Source organism: Aphis gossypii, chromosome 3, assembly GCF_020184175.1.
Source record: "Aphis gossypii isolate Hap1 chromosome 3, ASM2018417v2, whole genome shotgun sequence".
In the NCBI taxonomy this organism is placed as follows: Eukaryota; Metazoa; Arthropoda; class Insecta; order Hemiptera; family Aphididae; genus Aphis; species Aphis gossypii.
This window is the reverse complement of record NC_065532.1, coordinates 39939320-39963451: the sequence shown is the minus strand read 5'-3', so window position 1 is coordinate 39963451 and position 24132 is coordinate 39939320. Positions and strand designations below refer to the sequence as shown.

General features: G+C 27.6%; 3 protein-coding genes across 19 annotated transcripts in view; all 3 read left to right on the top strand.

Annotated features, from left to right (window-relative positions):
• Positions 1-1954: 1954 nt before the first annotated feature.
• On the top strand, positions 1955-4833 carry LOC114132385 (uncharacterized). Its single transcript, XM_050203150.1, has 4 exons — positions 1955-2120; positions 2310-2632; positions 3287-3543; positions 3935-4833. Exons 1-4 carry the CDS (start codon positions 2063-2065, stop codon positions 4539-4541), a joined length of 1245 nt encoding a protein of 414 aa, XP_050059107.1. The 5' UTR covers positions 1955-2062; the 3' UTR covers positions 4542-4833.
• A 1981-nt stretch (positions 4834-6814) lies between these two features.
• LOC114132387 (uncharacterized) lies at positions 6815-19209 on the top strand. Of its 2 annotated transcripts, none has more exons than XM_027997837.2 (4): positions 6815-7058; positions 16707-16756; positions 17311-17657; positions 18447-19209. In XM_027997837.2, exons 1-4 carry the CDS (start codon positions 6968-6970, stop codon positions 18733-18735), a joined length of 777 nt encoding a protein of 258 aa, XP_027853638.1. In that variant the 5' UTR covers positions 6815-6967; the 3' UTR covers positions 18736-19209. The 2 variants fall into 2 exon arrangements, with proteins under 2 accessions (XP_027853638.1, XP_027853639.1); XM_027997838.2 differs by having other exon boundaries at positions 6816-7058; positions 17311-17621.
• A 3245-nt stretch (positions 19210-22454) lies between these two features.
• LOC114132355 (ATP-binding cassette sub-family C member 4-like) overlaps positions 22455-24132 on the top strand; it is a 38482-nt gene continuing 36804 nt past the window's right edge. For 3 of the 16 annotated variants that reach the window (XM_050202939.1, XM_050202937.1, XM_050202938.1), the window contains exon 1: positions 22486-22949. The gene's annotated coding sequence lies outside the window, so the exon portion shown is untranslated. Of the gene's footprint in view, positions 22950-24132 lie in introns of all 16 variants that reach the window. The other 13 variants (XM_050202929.1, XM_050202930.1, XM_050202935.1 and 10 more) reach the window with 10 other exon arrangements.

Here is a 24132-nt window from a genome sequence, read left to right as displayed (position 1 = left end):
CACAATTATTGAATTATGAAATAAATTATAATGAAATGCTTTTTATAATAAATTAGTATTGTATTATTATATAATATTATATACAATAATAGATGATGTGATAATCGATTATTATAGAAATTTACATTCGTCTGATTTGTAAACCTAATAAGCTGCGAGTAAACTATTATAACCAAACAAAATGTCAAGAACAAAAATGCCCCTCAAGTTATTCACTACAAAACTAATGATGATATTATTGAAAATACTAATTATTAAGACTATTTGATGATGAGAATTGCTTGAATTAGGATATGTACTATATCACGGATACACCGACTTCCCTGTGGTGAACTGTTAGTCAATTTCTTCGTTCAATAGTATTTATTTTGTCTGCTTTATTTCACCATATGTTTTGTTAAATCCTACCCACTATTATTTAATAATTTTATTTGATTCGATAAATTGAGGCGAAATATTGTTTGTTACACTCATGACCCGTGGTGATGTGTGATGTTTGGGCTCGTTTGACCGAAACGGCGTGTCAGTTATTAATTTTTCGTAGTGCTATATCACTTATATCAAAGTTATTGACTGTATTATTTAGTTTTTAGTTGATTAAAAAAAATTTGAAAACAATATAAATATTAAAAATGGAAAATAATGTTTCAAACCTAAAGAAATATTATAAAAATCAAATTTATAGCAGTAATAAAAAAATAATAGTTTATTAAATTTAAAAAGTTGTATAAACAAGTTGTATAGAACCATATTAAAAAATCTATAGATAAAGCTAATGTAGATGTTTAGTGAAAATTTTAATATTTTTTCAAAAATTAATGTTGTGTTTATAGTGTTACAGTTATGAGTCATCCTTATTTTATTTTGTTTTTCCAAATATTTTGAAAGTTACTGAGAGTTGTCTACGTTTGAATAACAAGATACAATTTTGTACTTACTAGAGATCACTAACTGCCAGTGCCTGATCTAGGACATTTGACGCCCGGGGATAATAAAAATTTAGCGCCCTTACATAGTATTAGTGTGCGGGTTGTCAACACTTTAGGAGCGCCCTTATACCAACAGCGCCTGGGGAAAGGATAGCTACTTGCCCCTTCCCCTAGATTCGGCACTGCTAACTGCATAATGTTATACACTTATAATTAAAGACTAAATACAATCGTATTTACGAAATTCTGACTTTACGAATTACAACACTAAATATAACGATAAAAGTTGAAATAAAATAAAGCTATCGCTATAGATTATATATTGTTTTTGTAATAAATAGATTACACATTATTTTATGCAAATAATACATAGAATTGTTTTGGGGATCATAGATTAACAACGATCTCTGATCTACTTAAATAATATATGTACGAATATACGAAAAATAAAATATTATGTTAAGGGGGATTCAAATAGAACAGTTGTAATTTGTTCATAGTTTTTTTTTTCACTGAATTGATTTGATTACGTAAATTTAAGGCTTATGATAATAAACTATTTATAAATATGTTGTAAGATGTAATTCTGAATTATTATTTATTATATTTATAATTAGATAATCGAACAACTCGCCCTATCAAGTGCCACTAGTGGGTGGCTTCTTATCAAGTATTCATGTTATTTAAGCCCTTATCACATATGCTTATTGTGCAACAGTTGTTCAGATTGTATATATTATTATATAAAAAAAAAAAATATATATATTTATGCATTTAAATTTCCATCTAATATATTGTTATCTTATATTTTGCAACGGTGGTTAGATGTAATTAAAAAAGATATGCTGAGACCGTATTGGATTGGAGACATGCGTATTGTAGAGAGGAGTGGAAAAATTTAATATTGGAAGCAAAAAGCCTACATGGCCATAATGCTAAAAAAATAAAAAACAATTTTATCTAATCTAACTTTTAAATGATAATAATCCTAATAATGAATATAATAAACCGTTAATTAATAATAAACGGGTTTATTGGCGTACTATAATAATTAGGTTGTATAATTGGGTTCTATATAAAACATAGAACTGTTGTTATACAACTAACACTCTTAACCTACTAGTGCGATCAAGATGAAGTCGTCATTGGTTTTGATTTTGGCTATTTGCAGCATTTCTTACTCTGTCGCAGGTAATACACATGAATTGGTAAAAATAAACAAAATTATTTTGAATATTTTAAATATTATTATATTATTATTATTATGATATTATAATAAAATTATATTATGTTTTCCATGTATTTTTTTTTTTTTTGTTTTAAATAATGTTTAAAATAAAATGTAGTCTCCATCTACTTATTTAATAATTTCACCTTTAGATGAAACATCCGATTCGGTTAATTGGAGATATGACAATGACACGATACCCGAGATGTTGCCAAGAAATATGCGTGACAAAAGTAACGAAGAAATTGAAAAAGCTGTTTTCAATGCGTACCAAAATCAAATTAAAGTAGTTTCTGAATACAGTGGTCATGTTTATGATCCCGAATTTCCGATTGGATATTTCAAAAATGAATGTCGCGTACCGGATTCACAGACATACGGAACCGACATTGATTTGATATTCGACAATAACGTATTGAGTGGATTAAGAGATTATTATCAAAACGTTATTATCATTAAATGGGCACCTGATCAAGTACGTGTATCTGTATAGACGTATAGTCGTTCGCATCATTCACTAATATTCATTTAATTTTTCTTATTGTGCATTTTGGAACGCTCGGCGAATTCCAAACGGCTCCCATCTATTGTTTTATTTTCAAACGGCTCCGGTAGAAAAAAATTAAAAATTAAATTAAAGCTCAAAGTCATGTCGATACACCAATATAAAAAAAAAAAAAAAAAAGGAGTTTGTTAGGAACATCATTGACAAATTTTCATCAAGTGAAATAACACGTATAAATTATATAAAAAATTATGCCTACCCTACCAAACAAAATTAACCAATTTATGATTTTTTTTATATTTCTACTTATACAAGTATTTTTTCATTTTTTTTAACGATAAAATTTAATATTATTTTAATAAGACTTTTCTATATAATTTTTATATTTTACTTAGTTTACACCAAAAAATATTTTTAACCACGTCTCTTTTGAGACAGTTTTAAATCTGTATATTGTATGAAATGAAAATGAATTTATGTTTGCAAATTGACCTTTTTATAACACGGGAGCCGGAATGGGCTATGCCCGGCTCACTATATAAGTACATATTAATTGTTCGAATCATTACAAATTTTCATTATATAATTATTAATCATTTAATAATTTTAATCTCGTTTACATAGATCGAGACCATTGTCGAATGGAAAGAAGCCGATATTAGAGGAAACTATCATTATTTAAATCCTACATTCTTTGATCAAGGAAACTATCACATTAAATTGGAAAATTTAAAATACCAGGCAACTACGACACTTACTGAAAACACCATGAAATATCCATCTTCAGTGCCAAGTTCAAGCATTTCATATACAAGTGTTAAAGCTTCATTTTCAGGAAAAATTCCAACTGTGACAAATATTGACGATTCGCACAACTTAAAGTAAGTTGCAGGATTACATATACCTAGTAATATTTTATTAAGTAGATTATTTTATAATAGAATAAAGAAAATTATTTTTTGTAACTTATGTTCCATTACAAAATTAGAGTTTTAGGATTACTAAAATTAAAATTATATTAAATAATTATTATTCTGTCAATTATTGACAAATCAAGATATTATGTCCTTTAATAATATACCTATCCGTATTTATTATATAGATAGGTACTAAGAACTGATAACGATTTTTATTTAGTGTTCCCAAATAGAATTATTCTTTATTAATTAAAAAATAATGTACGTTATAACTTATAAGTTTTAAATATCAACATTTAATACCTTATTCCCTTTTTTATAGTCAATATTCTATTATTTCATTATTTTTTAATAGATACTTCTTGGAAGAAGTTGTTTTCCAACATGTCGCTGATGATGTAGTGAAATCAATGCAGCCTAACATTTCTATCGCAGTTAGACAAGCAGTTAGACCTTACATTATGTTCAAGAACGTATCAGACCCTCACTTCAAAGGATTTACTGCCAGTACGCCTTCGAATTTACAACTCGAAGTCGGTGACGTCTTCACTAATGGTTTGAACCAAACCCTACAAAGAGTAAGAAACATGACTGTTGACATGGCTAACAAAAAATTGATGTCATCAACCGAGTTGGTGATGCATAATTTGAGTGGAACCTTCCGAGTGAAGCTCACCAATGGCACCAACGAGTACACGGATTACGCTACTTTTGAAATCGAAAATATCAATGTAGCTCCAGTTAGCAATATGTTCAACCGCGATGATTGCACCGCAAGTACCACTGTTAAAAACACCAAAGTTACGATTGACCCTGCAAGTTTCTACTTGTCCAAAAAAGAAGAGCTTGAAGTAATCCAAGTTTTAGAAAATGAATTTTCTAGTACCCTTAAGAATAAATTTGACAAAACTGTTTGCATAGCTTTGGGTGATATGCTCAACTCTAAAGCCGGAAACTTTTAGTTAAAAATATGTATACATCAAAAATATTTCGAAAAGCTAATAATCCGTCTATTTAACTGCAGTTATGTATAATATATTAATATATATATAAAGGCATTGGTGGTACACGGAGTAGCAGTTATGTGCCTTGATGCTTCGTTTTAGATACTTTTTTGTCTATTATAATTATTTTAAATTATTTAAATAATAATATAATAATAATATTTTTTATTTTAAACTGTTGTAGTTATACGTTAAATAAACATTTAATGTTACACATAGTACCAAATATCAACAATACTTTTTATGATTATTGATTATGTATTTATTAGGTTACCACTTTTTTCAAAACGGCGCCTGCAGTGTTTAGTTTGTATTTTTTTGGTATAGGCGGAATTACGACCAGGACCAACTGGGTCCTGATCTTACAGGCTAATGGGCCACGTATAAATGGATACATTTTTCATTCATTCTTATATTGTAAATGTAATAAAACAAATAACGTATTCATGCGAAAAAAGTGCAAAATTAATAATTATCGTAATGGTTTACATTACATTTTATAAAATACTATTATATTATACATGATTATTCATTATATAATATTTTTACAACTGACCGTTGAGATCATTATCAGAAGTTTTTTAATGATCTTTATTTATTTTTAGAAAATGTCGCTTGAAAGTCGCCATAGGTAGGTATATTATGCGTGTAGTACGGGTTTTATCGTTTTTGCCTATTATGTTTAAATGTACTAACTAATCGGCAATTGCTTATTGTATAATATGCAAAATATTTAGTTATTACTTATTTGACGACCAGCACTCACTAGTGAACGGGCTGTGGATGAAAATGCTAGCTGGTTTGCAAAATGGACAAGTGAATTACCAATTTTATTTTTAATTTAATGAATTCTTTTACCTAGATATTTATACTATCTTATGTAATCACTATTTATAGGTACAACATATAGGACGAAATATTGTTTTTAATATTTTTATTTACCTCATTCTTTAGATATTTACAAATCAAGTATATGTAAAATAATAAATACTCAGTGTATTAAGAACTAATCAAATTTTTTTTAGTGTTTAAAATTTCGTATTCTAAAATATCATCAATAATTATAATACATGTGCCATTAGGTTAAATTGGTCAATGTATAAAATTATAATAAATAATGAAAGAAATACTGAAAATGGCAATAGAAATAATATTATATATTATATTACTCTGTATTTGTAATCTGGACAATTATTTTTGATATTTAATTAATTGTTAGCATAAAATACTTGTATTTTTATTTATAACTTAATCATGCAGGTATTCTAGTTTTACGAAATATATGGAACATAATTTCAACATAATGTAGACATTAAATTTAAAAAAAATGATCTATATATCCAATTGTAGCAAAGAAAATTACTTTTTGGAATGAATTCCAATATTTTGTGCGGGCTTTGGGCCCCACGGCATGGCTAAATCTAAATCCTCGTTCCAAAAGTTGCAGACCTTGTTTATACTTACGTATTGTTTAGACTATAGATGATTATTTTGTGTTTAATCTTCTATGGACCATTATGGTGTACAGTTATATAATATATGCAATATTATAATTTATAAGTAATAAGTATATTAAAACGATTTTCAAATTAATATATGAAATAATAAGGAAAATTTCATTAGAAACCGCTTAGTACTTAACTATTAGTGTGATAGTTTATATTAAAGTATCTTTTGTAGTATGTGAATGTACTATATTATATATTTATAAAATTATTAGAAATAGAATTTTCAATTTTATAAAGTTATGAATTCGTATTTTTTATCAAAAATATGTATGGATATCTTTAATTAATTTTACCTGAACATTAACGTATATGATGAGTCATTTGATTAAATTGTTAAAAAAATTAGTATGCTATGTATATATTCATACGACCGCGACGGCTGTTAAAATAAAATTAATACAACCCTCTTAGATTTTTATAGTAAATAATAATGTGGTAACTGGTGATAATTAAATAATATTATAACGTAATAAATATAAAAATGTATATTATGTGAGTTATAGATATCTTAATATCTATAATACTCATTACAAGTAAGTAAATTCAAGAACTTAATATAACTATTAATTGAACCTTGTTGAATTTATATTTTAAGGGTTATAGGTGCGTAACCTTAACTGCGATGTGTAGACTGTATAGAGTGTAGTTGAGGTACCTATACATAATAATATATTAATAACTGCAGGAGACCGATTCTGGTGGTGTAGGTAATAGGTACCTGCGAGCCGGTTACTCGATCAGTCGCAGTAAAAAACGAACCGTCAACGTGATCGCTGTATAGTGTTTTTATACTTACTATTTGTTATACATACCGGCCACTGAGCATGTGATGTTTTCTTACTCTAACGGTTATTATTAAAACAAAATATATTTAAAATGTTCAAAATGATTTGTCGGAATCTATTTTCTGTTTTTGTGTGTTCTGTTATAATAAGTTCATCAGTGTCGGCCTCCAGGATAATAACAGGTATAATTTTATTCCAAGCATATTTTAAATTTATATATATCTGTCGGTATTATGTTGTATGAATGTATATTTTGACAAAGTAAAAAATTAAGTATAGACATATATTATAGTATTAATTAAGTACTTTGTATATTTTAATTACAAAATATATTTAATATTTGAATTTATAATATCTCATCTTAAAAATTATAGACTTATACTTTTTATACTGCTGATCAATAATTTATCGGAATACGATGAAATGCATGTTTTTTAAATTTGATTTAGAATAAATTATGCAGCAAACGGTTTGGAATAGATTGTCTTATAATATATTTTTAAGTATAACCATAATATTATGATAACATGTTATTTATTATTGTTTTATTTAAAAATCGATAGTTATGCATTTATGATTTATATTATGACTGATTATTTCTAAAAAGTAAATCTACATGTAGCCCATACATATTTATTATTGTAATGTTTAGCCGTTCAGGTAGTATATAATATGATGTAGTATGCACAATATTATAATTAGAACTGTATTTAATTAATACTTAAACCAACATGGTATATAAACTATAAAGTAAACACTTATTAAAATTAATGTATTTAAACTTATACATAAAGTTGCACACAGTGAAAACACAAAATTCAAACTACATAAAACATTAAAAATTGCGATAAAAGTATTATAGTTTAAGTTTCAACAAATTGTATTGTAAGACTTATTTCTAAATATTAAAAATGTATTGGGACGGACGTATGGTATGTTTGGTATTTTAGATTTTTATTAATTGATAGGTACAGTTTAATACAATAATCATTGCATCATATGATGTTTATGATATACTATACAATTATTGAATTATTACATATAAATTATTGTAATTTAATTAAGATTTTAAAATTCAATAATTTAATATATTTTTTATTTTAAATTCATATAAACATATACAATTTGGTAAAATCAAAAAGTTTTATCTTTTACGTTATACAATTTATTTGTATCATCAGTCAACATAAATACTCAGTTTTAAAGTTTTGACATTTTAATATTACGTTTAATAAATTAAGAAGAAATGAAACGTATCAGGTGTTAAATTTTGCAGAACAATATCCGAAGCGATTATTCAAGTAAAGTGTATTCAAATAATAAACTTTTTTATCGTATACACTATACACGCATAATACTATAATATTTCATTTTGTATTATATTATCATGAAGTAAATCACATTTATAATCTTATCGTGCATATTGCTATTACGTGTTTAAAAGTGTTTATATATAGACTTATACCTACGTGTTTGTTTATATTAAGACATTTTAAATATTGGTATTCACTCGAGACTGCAGGAAATGATTGAACGAGTTGACTTTTTCTTTTTAAACTTTCTATTTATCAAATTTATTATTGATACGCGCAGAGATCGATGAACAAGCGACAATGTTATCGATCAAGTTTTTACCACCATAATAGTAAAAAAAAATGTATTCTAATGATTGGTAATTGGTATTATAATAGGATATAGTCACGAACTGCATAACTAATTCGACATTTTGATTTTATGAAATGATGAAACAATATAGTAAGAAATTGAACTTGGCAACGACCCATTGTTATTAAATGCGCCTGAACAACTCAGGGATTTGGTGCGATTTCCGGTACTATAGGTGCATTACGCAAGTAACCAGTTAGCTGCAGTTGACGGTGAAAGTTGGGCACATCTGCTTTGACCTGTACTCATGTAACTTGTCGAACTGTTTGTTTCTAAGTGAAAAAAAAATGTAATAACAAATACCAAACGTGTTAGAAGAGAAAGTTTTAGAATTTTGAGATAGTCTACTGCAGGGTATAACATCTATAAACTCGATATTCGGAGTAGTGAAAGTATGTTAATCAAGGTTACGATTCTTCCGTTCAAAACATCTCCACGGTCAAAGGTCTGTTTGGGTGGAGTCGTGAAAAGACGGCACATTTCAAACTTTATTATAGGGTTAAACACGAAAAGAAATTAGAAAATACAATAACAAATCCTATGTCGTTTATAACATAGGTAATAATATATTATTATAACCGTTGAAACGACTGGTATATTATAAGTGTGTAACCTATGTAAGTATTATCTATCTATTATTATAATTAATCAGAATAAAGAGAATAATTAGTGGAATATCCGAACAAGTTTAGTGTAAGTGCATAATTTCTATTATCTGAAAAAATAAAAAAAAGTCGTCCATCGTTGTAATTACTAATATTTTTAAATGATTAATCTTCATGTAAAATTATCCACAAAAATAATTTTGGACTATTACATTTAATACATAAATTAGTAAGAGATCCTTTACGCACAAACTATAGCAATACCTATTTTTTGCTGTTTGTAGTACAGCAAGAAATAATATTGTTTTAACTTAAAAGCGCTTAATTTTATTTGAAAGTATTACTGCAGATACCTATTTGATTACTTTTTAAGGCAGTCTTTTATGAATAGATTTACCTTGTGCTATTTATATTATTTTTAAATATCACAAGACATCTTCATTCTTTCGAAAATATTCCAACAATATTATGATGTCCTTCGTCGACTCAAAGTATATTTGTATTGATCATAATATAAAATTTTTTTGTTTAACTTCTTTAGAAAGAAAAATCTTTATAATTGTGTGACATAAAACTTCTATGGATTCATTTTATGTACATAAAGTAGAATTATTTGTCTTTATCAATTGAAAGTATAATGTTATTTGGACAACAATTTCATCTGTGAATTTGAGTAGAGTTAATTATCGTTAAAAACTTTTATTTTTGAAACAGATATAGTAATTACAATATATTTATAAAGATTTTAGGTGCCTATATTTAAATTTAAAATTAAAGAATTTGATCGTAATATCTACTATAATGATAAAGTGCTTATATTCTATAAATCCGTTTGTATATAATATTATATATTACTTATATAATTTTTGTTATGCTTTAATTTCTACACGAACCAAACGACATTGAATATTGATTAGATAGCTACTTATACTTATAAATAAAATAATATTTGAAAATTTCACTACTTAATATTATTTTGTTGAAATATAAAAACTCCCCACTACATAATATGTGTATAATATATATATTATTTTAAGGTTATTTTTACCGATTAAAAAACCAGATAATTCGACTTTTGTCTAATTAACTGGATTACTCTATAGATGCATTATTTACATACAGTCTGTGTAACTTCTTCGCGCCGTTTTATTATTATGCAATTTAATCTAAAAGATTTTTTTGTTTGATTTGCAATAGTTGCTAAATAGCGGTGGTCGGTGTATATAGTGGTTATGTATATGTATAGACGTATTTAACACGACTATGTACTCAACGGAGCAAAATGTCATGGATATTAAACATTGGTCGACACAATTTCATTCCATAGCCTAGGTTATTGGGCCAATTGTCACACTTTGTTAACACTTCCATTCTTTTTTTTAACAAGTCCGAGTAACCATCGTTTTTGTAGACAATTATGTAATCGATGTATAATAATAATACGATTGCACTTGCTCTACAGCAGAAACGTTAGGTCAATTTATGTAAATACTATACGAAAATCAAAACAATATTAAAACCATTTCATTGTGTGCGTGTAATTCAAACAAATTAATCATAACATCGTATTCATCGTGATCGCAAACACTTTTGTAATAATTGTGCATTATAATATTAATATATTATCGTTACCGCCGTATGTTGTATACCATCATGATCTGCTGCAGTCATGTAGACAAAGGCAGACGGGCAGGGTCACTGGGTAACCGTGAGAATAGATATAATAATTTCTTGTTAGGCCTCGGTTGAAACTTTGAAAACAATATTCCGTGCTGCATTGCCATTGAAGTTTAGATAGGTATATTGAGATTTTAAGTGGCTATACAAATTTAAATTTACACGAAACGAAGGTTTTTAATATCCAACAAAATTAGCGTCAGAAAACTATAAGCCGTTAAAATTCCCCGTCGTATTATACATGTTTCCAAACTTCAATGTTATTTTCATCATGAATATTTATCACGATACGTGCATTCTAATAAATAATAATAGTTCGGAAACTATTTGAGTGGCGACAACGTAGGTATAACAAATTGTAATTCTTGCGAGTACAATTAATAATTTTGACAGAAAAATAGGTAGCACGTTATGATATTATGTTATACTGAATATTACCATAACAATGTATAATTGTTTAAATTAATAAATAGTATAATATAGTAGGTAGGAATAATGTACATGAGTATTGTTTAGGTACCTACGTATTGTAGTAACACACTCAAAAAACTTATTGTGTTATTGTTGTGAATAAAAACCGATAGGCTGAAAGAAAAAAAATCATTTTACCGATTTGTCAAGCTATAAACATTAGTGTAGCAAATTCCTACTGTGGCAGTATGTACACGTAATTCAAAAAATACAATGTGTAGGTGACATATTTACAAATAACTATAATGTTGCAGTATATCGCATGTGGTGTGTCGACAACGCGTTTAAAATTTTTGCCTAATAGGTAGTTTATTTTGTATTTTAAGGTACTTTTATTATGCGATTAGTATAGTAATATATGTCATATATGCATACACAATAATGCGGTACAATCCAAAATATGTTTAATATTAGTGTCCTGTAGCAATATAAACCTTCTTTTTTAAATGAGAATCGCAATTTTTTTACTACTAATCATGAAACATATGTTTTTTTCCTAGTGTTTATGCAACAAAATCAAAACTTTAACGAATAATTTCTAAATCATAAAATTTAATGTATTAAAGATGATAATTCTTAGTAACGGTGTTGTATGAGATATAAAATAGATGTAACAATAATTTTATTAGTTACTTAAATATACTTGAACGGTTTTACAAATCACATTTTTTTTTGTTATAGTGATATGTTAAAGCACTTAGAACCTTTGGATTTATTAAACGTATAACTGATGGGATTTCTCAGATATTAACTGTTTAAAAATTATATACTTTCCATAACGTAGAAAAGATTCCTCAAAACGATAGCTTATAAAACAAATAAGTATGCAAACTCGTTGACGACGTTGAAGCGGTTATTGTATGTATTGAATCGAACCATTAGCAAATTGCAGCATAAGGACTGATGTAAGATTTATATAATAATATAAGCTTATAAACGGAATGGTTGAATATCCGGAATTATTAAAAAACAATTAAGTGGAAAGTCTTGTCATTTATCCAGTCTCTGTTACCTTATTATTCTTACCTTCCATCAGACTTTAAACACTCGAAATTATACATCAAAATTTAGTTCTATATAATAAAGATATATTTTATAGATCATATCTATGTTGAAAAGTTAATAACTTCGATTTTCGAAATAATCCTTTTATTATACATCGAATCTTGTGATAAAATTATCTTAGATTGCATTATGTTTTAATTCAAAATTATATAATTTAATTGATTTGTATAATTATAAATTGTGAACTATCGATACTTTTATCCTGCGAAGTGTCCGTATAATAAATTAATATAGATTTAATAATACTATTAATTATAATTTTAAAATCATATCGTATTCCCAAATGTATTAAACCTATAATTATGTTCTATTACCTGCAGTATTACCATTAGGCTTTTTACATAGAGTTTAATAACTTAATAATATCTACTTTTAATTCATGTCATCGACAACATCAACGGTTTCATAAGAATCGTTCGCTTAATAATATATACATTTAATTTGAAAATTAGAAGTTTGTATCGCCGTTTGAATGGTATAAAACATCTTAACGTTTAAAAGTATGGTCGTTGTATGAGTAGGTGTATTTTGAAATTACAAAAATCACACTTTGAATAAATGTTGGCATATAATAGTTTATAAGTAAAATACAAAAATGAGGGTTAGCATGGTTGGTGAATCACTCGGTTATGTATTATAAAATACAGTAATTTTATATGGGAATGCTTGTCGTAAACGAAACCGCTTGTATACGTTTCAAAACGTTTGTGTACGTTTTTTTAAACGTTCGGGGCCGTATATACAGCTACGGCGCGCCGTTCGATTCGGCGTTGCGACACAACCGATAACAGTTGCATTGTTATACATTATATTATTATATTGACCGGATCAAACCTGCGACAGTTGCTCAACGAAAGTCACCGTCGCCACAGGTATAGGTATAGTACTATATTTATATATATTGTTATATTGCAGTTTGTAATGTGATAAAAAATCATATTGTGTTTGGATAACAACAATGCACGATAATACGTATATAATATTATATATACATAGGTAATAAGCCACACACCGCGCGGTACGAGAACGTTCCGTTTGACATAAAAATTAGGAACATATACCTAATATATATTATTATTATATTATTCACACGTGAGTCTACTGTCTAGGTCAACCGGTATATGTGTAACGGGTATAATGCATACAATATTATTATATACTCATACGTTATATATATAATATTATGTACAAAGTACCTAAATAGTAAAATACACAATACACATAGGTACCTACTTGTGTTGTGTATGTTTGTATCTATAGGTGTTAGAGTAAAATTACATCGTCTATATAATTAACATTTATTTAGTGCACCAGAAAATAATAATATACCTGTATTATAGTTATATATTGTATATAATATGCTTCGTAACAGGTGGGTACTGCTGCAGTAGTCAGTACTCAGTAACCGTTTTTTTTTTTTTTTAGATTTCAACTTAATTCCAAACATACTAATATTATAATTGTAGTGCATAACTCTGAGGAGGCTATTCACATTCTTCAAATATTATAATATACTGTTTTCGTTTTTTAAATCAAACAATATATTTTCATCTAATACTCGTTTTTCAATTAAGTGTGACATTTAATGCATTTTCTCATGTAGGTATGTGCAGTATATAACAATATATAATATATTGATAAAAATATGATATATGATATATGATAAAAAACATAAAGAAGAACATAAAATATTGTATATTATTTATGAAAATTGAACACTCGTATTAAGTTTAGTAAAATTAATAAAATATTTTCTATATATATATTATTATACAATTATATAATAGCATACTTCAACAATAACCGCGGATAAGAAATACAGTAAAATTGTACAAAATTTAAATTTAATCATTTTTGACCCTATAGAAAAATGCATTGAATTTGATAATTGAGAAAATTCTGCGAGAAGCGTTTAGAACGTATTTTAATACAATGCAATAAACTATTTAATTTAATTTATGATTTATGTACAGTATTACAGTAACCATGAACAATAAGTATCAACAATCGTAATTATATATGCATTGGTAACTAACTATAAATAGTAGACGGACAGACATTACCGGGATGTATAAGGTATTCAAACTTTCATATCTTTAGAAACCTAAACATTTTTGTTTGATTTTATTGCTATCATATTAAAATATAATATGAAGGACTTAAATTTCGGCAACAAAGACAATGTTGTCATCATACTATATAAATGTATATAATTATATACACTATTACACTGAATACAGTCACATTATAGTAGCTTATACCTATTCTCAATATCAGTGATGCGAATTGCCGTCATCGTTGAAATCTTATTGTGTTCAGCTCCGTTGATGATGACAAAATTGTTAGGGTATATGGCCGTGTAGATTATTATTCGCGTACATCCGGTGGTTTTTTTTCGCACGACAATATTTTGTGGATAGATCTCATTCGTTTTGGTTTGTTTTTTATGCTTAATATTGTCATATACATTACCTATATAATATTATGACGTATATTAGTCGAAAATTCGGTATGAAGCGCAAGTATACCTACCCACAATGATAAATGCGATAAAGTATAACAGCGCGATGACCTTGCAGGTATTAATCGGTGCTCAATCGGCAATCGTGATAAATTATTATTATATCGACACACCGTAATTATAATATGATATTATAATATTATTCTTATAATGACGTATAAATCTCTATATACGAGAGTGAAAGTCGATGTTCCGCTTCTGTTTCAATGTATAGATATATATAGTATACTTACCGCTTCCAGGCCACCACTGCAGCTAAGGAACTGCGGATTGTTGATACACGTCGTCTCGTATATACCGCACGCGCGAATCCTATACTTATATATTATGTTCGTATTCGTCATGTTCGCCCAACCTACGCCGATTTACAGTGACCTTTCACGACTTGATGACTTCGGTCGACACATTGTATTGCCGCGGAGTCTGAATATAATTTCACCGACCGCTGCACCGCTGTATATTCGCACAGTATTATGTATATTGCACAATATATTATATCGTAATAATAGACTTAAAATTATACAGGTCTATGCGATCGTAATTCGCAACAATCATTATTACTATTATAAATAACCGTCTGCAGTAGATGATCTAAATCGATTCTTTTAAATATAAATTATAATAATTTCATACCTAATTATACGATTAAAATGTCACGTACGCTCTGCATAGAGTCAAACTATAATATTAAAATATTATTCTATTCTTTGAATGTGATGTTATATATTAAATTATTAACATATTATAGGTAGGCTAGGACAGTTAGGCGCAGAAAGCAGAACCGACCCGTCCTTATAGGATTTGTGAGGCCTGCCAAGAAGCAAATTAAAGCAGTGCATTGTTAAAAAAATCTCTGTAGGATTTTCCAAAAGTATGACTATACTGTAATCTTAAGTTTCATTGTAAACTATATTAATTTTATCGCTTTAAACAAGTTGTGTCTTAAACGTGGAATTGTGTTGCTATCGGGGTGTTTTTCAAGTTATATATGAGTTAAGTCCAGTAGATTTTTTTGAAATATACGAGTTTTGTCTTATTGAAAAAAAGATAAGTTTTCAAAAGTTGCGCACCTAAAAATTCGTCCATTACATAATATAGATAGATAAGTGTACGTACTACGTACACAACACATATTTTATGTACCTATCTATTTGATCATTGAAATACTATTAATTATATATATCAATAGTAGTTTAGTTAAATATAAACTCATTGATTGCGATCGTATTTTTTGCTTCACCAATTTAGCAAATACAACGCAATGAGGTGGTGCAACAGAGTTTTCAAAAATAATAGCTTGAGTAGTCTGACATTGCAGCTTACATAGAATATAATACGTTATTGGACTTATTATTTATTATACTCTAACCATGGGTATAGCAACTAGCAATCAATTAAAGACGACAACGATATTCACTCTTTTCATTTGAGCGTATATTGTGAATTCTTACAATATTAGTATATTACTACTTAAAAATTCTAAAGCTGAGATAGTTACCATAAATTAAGTAGGTAGTACTTATTTTTTTTTTTGTATATAATTTGTATAGATGCTAAGATACGCATCTATAAACAACTAGGTACTTCTTTATGGATTTATGCGAAATAATAAGAATATACCTACGTAGGTTATTAGGTACACTAATTATTTGAAAACATAAATTAACATTTTTTGTATAAAATGTAAAAATAATTTATAACTATTTTACTATTTAATTTGTAATATGTGTTTAATGTTTATATTGTTTAAACAATGTAGTTGTAATGAACAATAATTATCACTTATACACGTACCTATACTAATATCATATAATATATAATTACAGAATCACATAGAAATGCACGCTTGAAGAGAGTAAGTCCAGAAAATACTGCTGTGAGTATATTTTTAAATTGTATTAAAAAAAAAAACAAACTAAAATATAATTTAGTCAATTGACATTGCCAATTTATTAAATTTTTATTTATTGTGTGTACACAAATCGTATTGCAGGTATAGATTACCTATTATTAGTACTCGCACATATTTTATTCTTTCATATAAATATATACAATATAATAATAATAATAATAATAATTATAAATTTTAAAATCTTTTACGTCGAAACCCTTAGAAAAAACACACATAATATGATCAGAAATAATGCAAAACTAGGCCCTGGGCGGGGGGGGGGGGGAATTCCTGTACTGTATATTTAATAACAATAATACAGAAAAACAAAAAAAACATTTATTATCTTTCTTTTCAAAAATCGACTCGGGGAAATCGTATTATATACAGTGTGAAAATATTTTATGTTCGAAGCGATCCGACTTCTCTGTAAATACGATATTTTATATCAATATCATATTATATACCTACATACCTTTTGTCGTTATACTAATTAATAACACAGATTGACTGTACATGATGTGTGATATTTAAAATAGGCGTACGGTTACCGCACGCAGGACCGGAGGGACTCGTCCGCGGACGGCCAACACTTCTTGCCGGCGTTCGGGCCGCTGTTCAGCCAACTCGGCCACCACTCCCGTCCACCGAGGCTGTACCAGGAGGCCGACTATCTGCCCGAGCTGTCGCCGTTCCTGCAGACGGCCGCGGCGTCCAACCAGGAGAACGCCATGCTGGGTTCCGGCAACTTTGGCGTCATACCCGGCGGCACTTATTACGCGGCCGGCGAGACGGCGTCCGCTTCCGACCCGTACCTGTACGATGGCAACAGCCACGGACGACCGCACCGGTACGTTCAGGGGCACCGAATAAATGCCATTAATAGGTATATTATATGATAATGATAACGTGCCCGTGTCGTCGACTGTAGTTTTTCTTCTTTACCCCCTCAAAAAAAGTCGAGTATTATTATTATATAATAATTACCTATTTGTATAGTGATAGCAGCAGTGTATAATATAGGTCAGGAGTCGCCAACATTTTCAAACGAGTGAGCTAAAGTTGATTTTTTTAAATCCCTGCGGTGACCGACATACAGGAGAATTTATAGGTCTTTGAGAAAAGAAAAACAATTATTTTCTTCGTAATACCTAATTTATTACGCGTTCGACCGACAATGTTAAAATTAATTTTATAACGACAGACCTATATTCATAAAAAGATTGACCAGTCGATCGACTGGTTGGCGACTCCTGTAGATACATATAATAGGTAATAATCAAATCTTGTGCATAAAATATTTTAGTATCGACCCACATATCATTAAGTAGGTACCTAAAAATAATTAATATAACTTTTATCAATTAAATATAAATTTTCATTTAAAAATGTTGTAACGCATATTATATTTATCGTATTTTACATTTTAAATCAAAAACTCATTAAAATAATTGAACAAAAAATATTTTTTTATTTTAAATATATTTTGGAATACAGTCCAAATCTAATCCATATACTCGATGTTATAAGTATTATATATTATATAATATTATACTAAAGTCGGAATCATTTTTAAAATATTTATACAACTGTGCACGTACTTTTGTAAAAATCTATTAAGTTCAATATTACACCATTTTTGTAACTGTTATTATTACATAATTATATTTTATAGATTTTCTGGAAATCCTAGACCATCAGCATTCCGTGATCCAGAAGACTTTTTCGCAGGGTTCCGAGACTTTGCAGATATCACAGCTCCGACCAAGTCATCGTTCTCACAATACCATATGGTATATGCCCCAGTGGAGGATGTACCGTCCAGCGAAGAAAAGATTAAGTCAAAAAAGAAGAGAAAATTAAACAAACATTTAGAGAACGAAAATGATAAAACAATTAAAGCTAAAAGGAAAATGCATGCGGGTGAAAAGGAATTATACGAACCTATGATTGCACTAAGTTAAAAAGTATAATACAAGCAAGAGTTGTTAAGATGTTATTATTGTTATTAATACTTCGAAGTACAAAATATGGGAATTTTTTTTATTGACTACCTATAGAGCGATACAAAAATAAGTGCTCTAACTAGCAAAGTTCGTGAGTTCGATATTTCCATCACATGGTTTTGTCATTTAAAATATTTAATTTAACAAATAGATCCATCAAAAAAACATTGTTTTCCAATGTACTATTGTACTATACTATTATACTATATGTTAATATTACGTTTAATGTTATTACTTATATATTAATAAAAATATATTATTATAATTATGACGTGTTAGTAATAAGTCATATTCAATTTAAAACGAATATATATTGTTTTTATACTTAGTTATTATTTTATTACTGTATAAACGTACCAAATACCTAGTTGTATACTATTTTGTACTAATGTATAATGTATAATGACTTGTAAATATATATTTTTAAATAAATGTTAAAAACTGTTTTTCACTAAACACACTACTCGAATTTACCGAATTTCAAACGTGTATGTTTATGATTTAGATTAAGTTGTACGACTTAATTTCCTTCCTATTTATATATATGAATAGGTATATATAAAAAAAAAACGAATAGATCATGGAATACTTAGTTTGTGATATAGGCTGAAAGACCGTTTCAATCTACATACTTGAATTCAAATTTAATAGACGCATAATAGTGATGTACTAGATACTAGATGTATAATGTACAGCAGAGCGGTACTCACTTTCCCACCTCTTAAATTTTTATAGGTAGGTACTTACCTATGAAACCATCATATTTTTAATTCCATATCAAGAAGAACAATATTATTTTATTAACTAGTGTAAATTATAAATACAATACGTATAATTAAATACATTTTTAAATAATTTTTTTATAATATTATTGACTAATTATTGAATCAATTCGATTTACAAGGGAAATTAAATATAAATATAAATTTAGTGATGTTTAAGTCGTACTGTATGTTAAACTAGATGGTCCAAGGGAATTTAATTGTTACAATCTTAGTCCATGTCACGATTTAAGATGTACCTTAAAAAATGAGATATATCTTAAATCGTGGTTCATGTATTATTGTAATCACGATTATTATTATTATTTAAATCGTGTTGTTATCACAATATCTAAAAAGAAAAATTCTAGTCTTCATGGTAATACCAATATATTTTATTAATTTAGCAATTTCAAGCTTTTTTTTTCTGCCACTAAAACTTATTTTATAGTCCTGAAAACGGCAACACTGTTTTTCCTGGATAAAATAAATATTGAGTTCAGGTTTTCTAAGTTTAAATTAAACAAAGCATTTAAATTTTAAGCGTCCGTAAATCGTAATGTAAATATGCAACTCCGAACTTGTACACTATCCATAGATAATATATAAAACCATAAAGACTATTCTATTAGACAGGTGAATACATAAGATAAAGATTTGAAACATAAGACTCAATTTAAAATTTTGTAAGTAGTACATAATTTTAATAAATATAAAAAAATGTACCTATTATAATTATTATTAATAATATTTCAAGACATTACGCTGGTGATGTAGTGTACTAGTGTATAATATTTATGGTTTTTTGGAAAAAATAAAGATAATATATTATTTCAAGATTTTAAAAGACTGCTTTACTCTTTAAAAAACCCAATTCTTAGACATATGTGGCCTGAAGAAGCCTTATATATAAAATCTGTAAGTATAATCACATAATAGATTCTGTGGTAAAACTACAAATAGTTGCTTTTGGAATTTGTTCATATTGTGTGCCTTATAATTATAATTTCTATGAATCGTATTATTAAGTATTTTTTTTTTAATTAACAGTATAGGCATACACAGTTTACTATAATATATATTTTTAAATAAAAACAATTCAAAAATTATCGTCTACAACGAAAAATGTAATACAATTATACATATATTATGGTAAAGAAAGGTATTAAACACAATGTAAAGTTTGTTAAAATAGTAAAATAATATAATTCAAATTGCTGAAATAGGTACTTAGTGATTAGGTATTTTACAAAATATTTTTACTATTAAAATTGTTAGAGTGTTAGACTAATTTATTGTTATATTATGTTGATTTATTTTTAAAATAGAAGTTTGATAGGCGATAGCAGTTTTATATAGGTATTAAGTTAATCTAATATATTTTTTATTTAAATAATCGTTTGTCGGAGTCAATAGTCGGTGGAATCAATATGTAAAAAAACTTCGCAGAATTGATAGATTTCTTGTATTTTTATGTATTTTTAGATTCCGAACGAAGTTAATAGTTATGAATGTATATTGTATATTGAATTTACTATGGTGTGTGTCTCTTTTTTATGTCTGTGTACAGCATAATTTGTCGAAATAATTGTTCAATATTAAACTTTGGGGTTGGTTTCCGATACCACAGTAATATTATATACATAATATATTCTTAATAAAACTATTTACTAATTGATATTTACAAATATTAAAAAAAAATCACTGTATTTCATTACAATTTGATAATTTATATCATTGATCTTTTGATTTTTAAAGAATTCACCTACATTTTATAGGTACCTACTGTTTTAAACATACTTTAAGTTTTAAAATTGTATAAAATAAATATAATATTTAGGTATGTCTGAAACAACAATTCCGACTTAGACCCTGAATAAATTAGATAATTTACTTGTTGATGTTTCAGATTTCATATATTTTAATGAAGTTTTGAGCGTAGGTACGCAAACGCAAAGTTGGTATAAAATCGAAAACTTACAACATGAGCTGCATTATGTTAGTTTGTTATCAATGAACACATTATTATTTTCAATAAATATTTTTCCTTTGAAACAGTAAACAAAAAAAATCTAAAAAAACCAATGACGTCGCGCACTCTAGCTTTGTTTTACTGAATCAAAAGAGCAGAAATAACCTATAATTGCTTCAAATAATGAGTCGTGAGTATTATTATGCCTATTTGAGAAACCGGCCGGAGTAAAGCGTCTCCGCCCCCCCACAACGGTAAAGGTCACTCAGTTGTCAGTGATCATGCACTACCGAATGTAGAATAGTGTTCAACTGTATAAATATTTAATTCTCACTACTGTTAGTCCGTGGTTAGCACTTAACATATTAAGCTATTGAATGTTTTTTTACTTATACCACAGATTATATGAATTATTATAAAAAATAATCTATAAGGATAATAATAATACTATAATATAATCTTTGGTATTTAGATCATTATTGATCTGAAACAGTCAAACAATTTTCAAAAAATTTAAGATGTTGGTATAATATTATACAGTAATTTTGTAATATCCACATGTCATAATTTTTTTATGACTGTTTTTATTATTTTCAGAAACCATTCAACTTAAATAGATTTATTTAATCATAAATCTTATTTAAATATATTTAAATCTTAAGTAGAGCCTAGGGGGCTGATTGATGAATCCCTGTAGGGAAGACCCGGGCACATCCTATAGCCAACCACTGCTAATAATACGTGACCGTATAATTTTTAATTTGTAAAATTATTTGAATAGATGGTATATTTATTATTATTTATTTTTAGTATAAAACTATTTGAATGGTTCAAATTAATGAAATACTATCGTTATCGACTAGTTTGAAATTTGAATGTGTTCGACCATCGTATAATTCGATAGTATCCATCACTATTATAACTATATCATTGAAATTATCGCGTTCGTTTTTCCCTCTCCAATGGTTACATTATGCAGAACCATGCGCTCGACAGCTGTGGCAGGGCCACTCGGTCAGTCGCGACTCACAAACCCGTCCGTACGCCTGTTTCTTTGTGACGTCTGTGGATTCTTGGGTCCTTTACGACCGTTTCATTCGAATGTACAGCCAATTCATACATATATGATAGTCGTTCAGCTGTATTTTTCACGTTCCTTCGATCTCCAATAATGATGATTATTGGTGTACTTTTGTATTGTTATTTTTCATTATTGTAATGTGGTCGAATGGCGATCCGATACGAGTGTTATTTGATTCCTGCTTCTTTGCGATTTCATTACATTCTATACAACGTACAAATGCATAACAACGAACCTCGAAATTTTTCTTTTTTTTAATACCTACATTTTCTAGTTCTTAAGTATAATATAACATACGTACCTATTAATACTAATTAAAATATCGGCAAAACGTCGTAGACCGGGAATTTGACAACGGGTAAGTTTTAAATACTAATATTAATTACTCTTAAACCTATACTGATTGGCAATTGTGTACCGAGAGTATTTAGTAGAATAAAATAAATTAAAATACTATATTAGCATTTAGCACAGAGTGGAACTAAAAGGAATTGTTATTATTATTGTTTATTTCTTCTAAAAGATAATGGGCCCCGTTGCCTCTCACTGAACTGGTTCGTGTGAGGGGGGCCTATAAGTTTACAATTTATAATAAAAAGCTTAACATAGACGATAGAAATTCATGTTAATACAATATTTAAGTAATTCAATGTTTATACTAGGTAACTAATGAGATACATTATGTAAGCAACTAGATTAAAGATGTTCAACTACATACCTATTTAAAGTTTTATATTTTGTCCATTTTACAGCCAAACAGTTATTTATTTTTTTTAAATATTTATAGATTAGGTTGTTTTGATGTTTAATGCTAACTTATTATATATTTTTGGTCCTATATATAAGTAAATAGATTGAGTTAGTTTTCTATACATTAATGGTACAGTTGTATTTATACTAATTGTCTATTGTTATAATAATTGTACAATACAAGGTGTTGGGTGATATTTTTAATTATAAAAATTACAGATGGTTTATTAAACAATTTTCTTATTGGTAGTATATTTAATTCTTTATATAGATATTATGTGTGATAGGTATAAATAATTCTTTTTTGAATGATTTTTATTTTTTTAATGGTTCTAGAGTTGTATCTTACAACTTTTCCAGATTATTTTCTAGGTCCTTATTTAGTTCTGGACGAACTATTTAGTTATAAACTAATTCAGAAATACTTATCGAGGCCTAGCTATGATAAAATTGTTATCAAAGATAACTTGTACCTATGTAGTATGTTTGTATGTATGGTGTGATAAAAATAATAATACATAACAACCAATAAGCCAATTATAGGTATATAATGGCGATTTGAGTGGAAAGGCTTAGATATGATAAAATTGTATCAGTTTTTTATACATTTAATATTTATATAGTCAGTTTACCCAACTCAATCTCACTGCGAATAGTGATGGATTGGAAATGTTATTATTTTCTGTTATTTTTCCCGTACCTATGAATAATTTGAGTAATTTAAATGTGTTTCCTTTATTTCTTTTAGGAATTTAGACTCCTAACAATAATTATTTTCAATTATATATAAA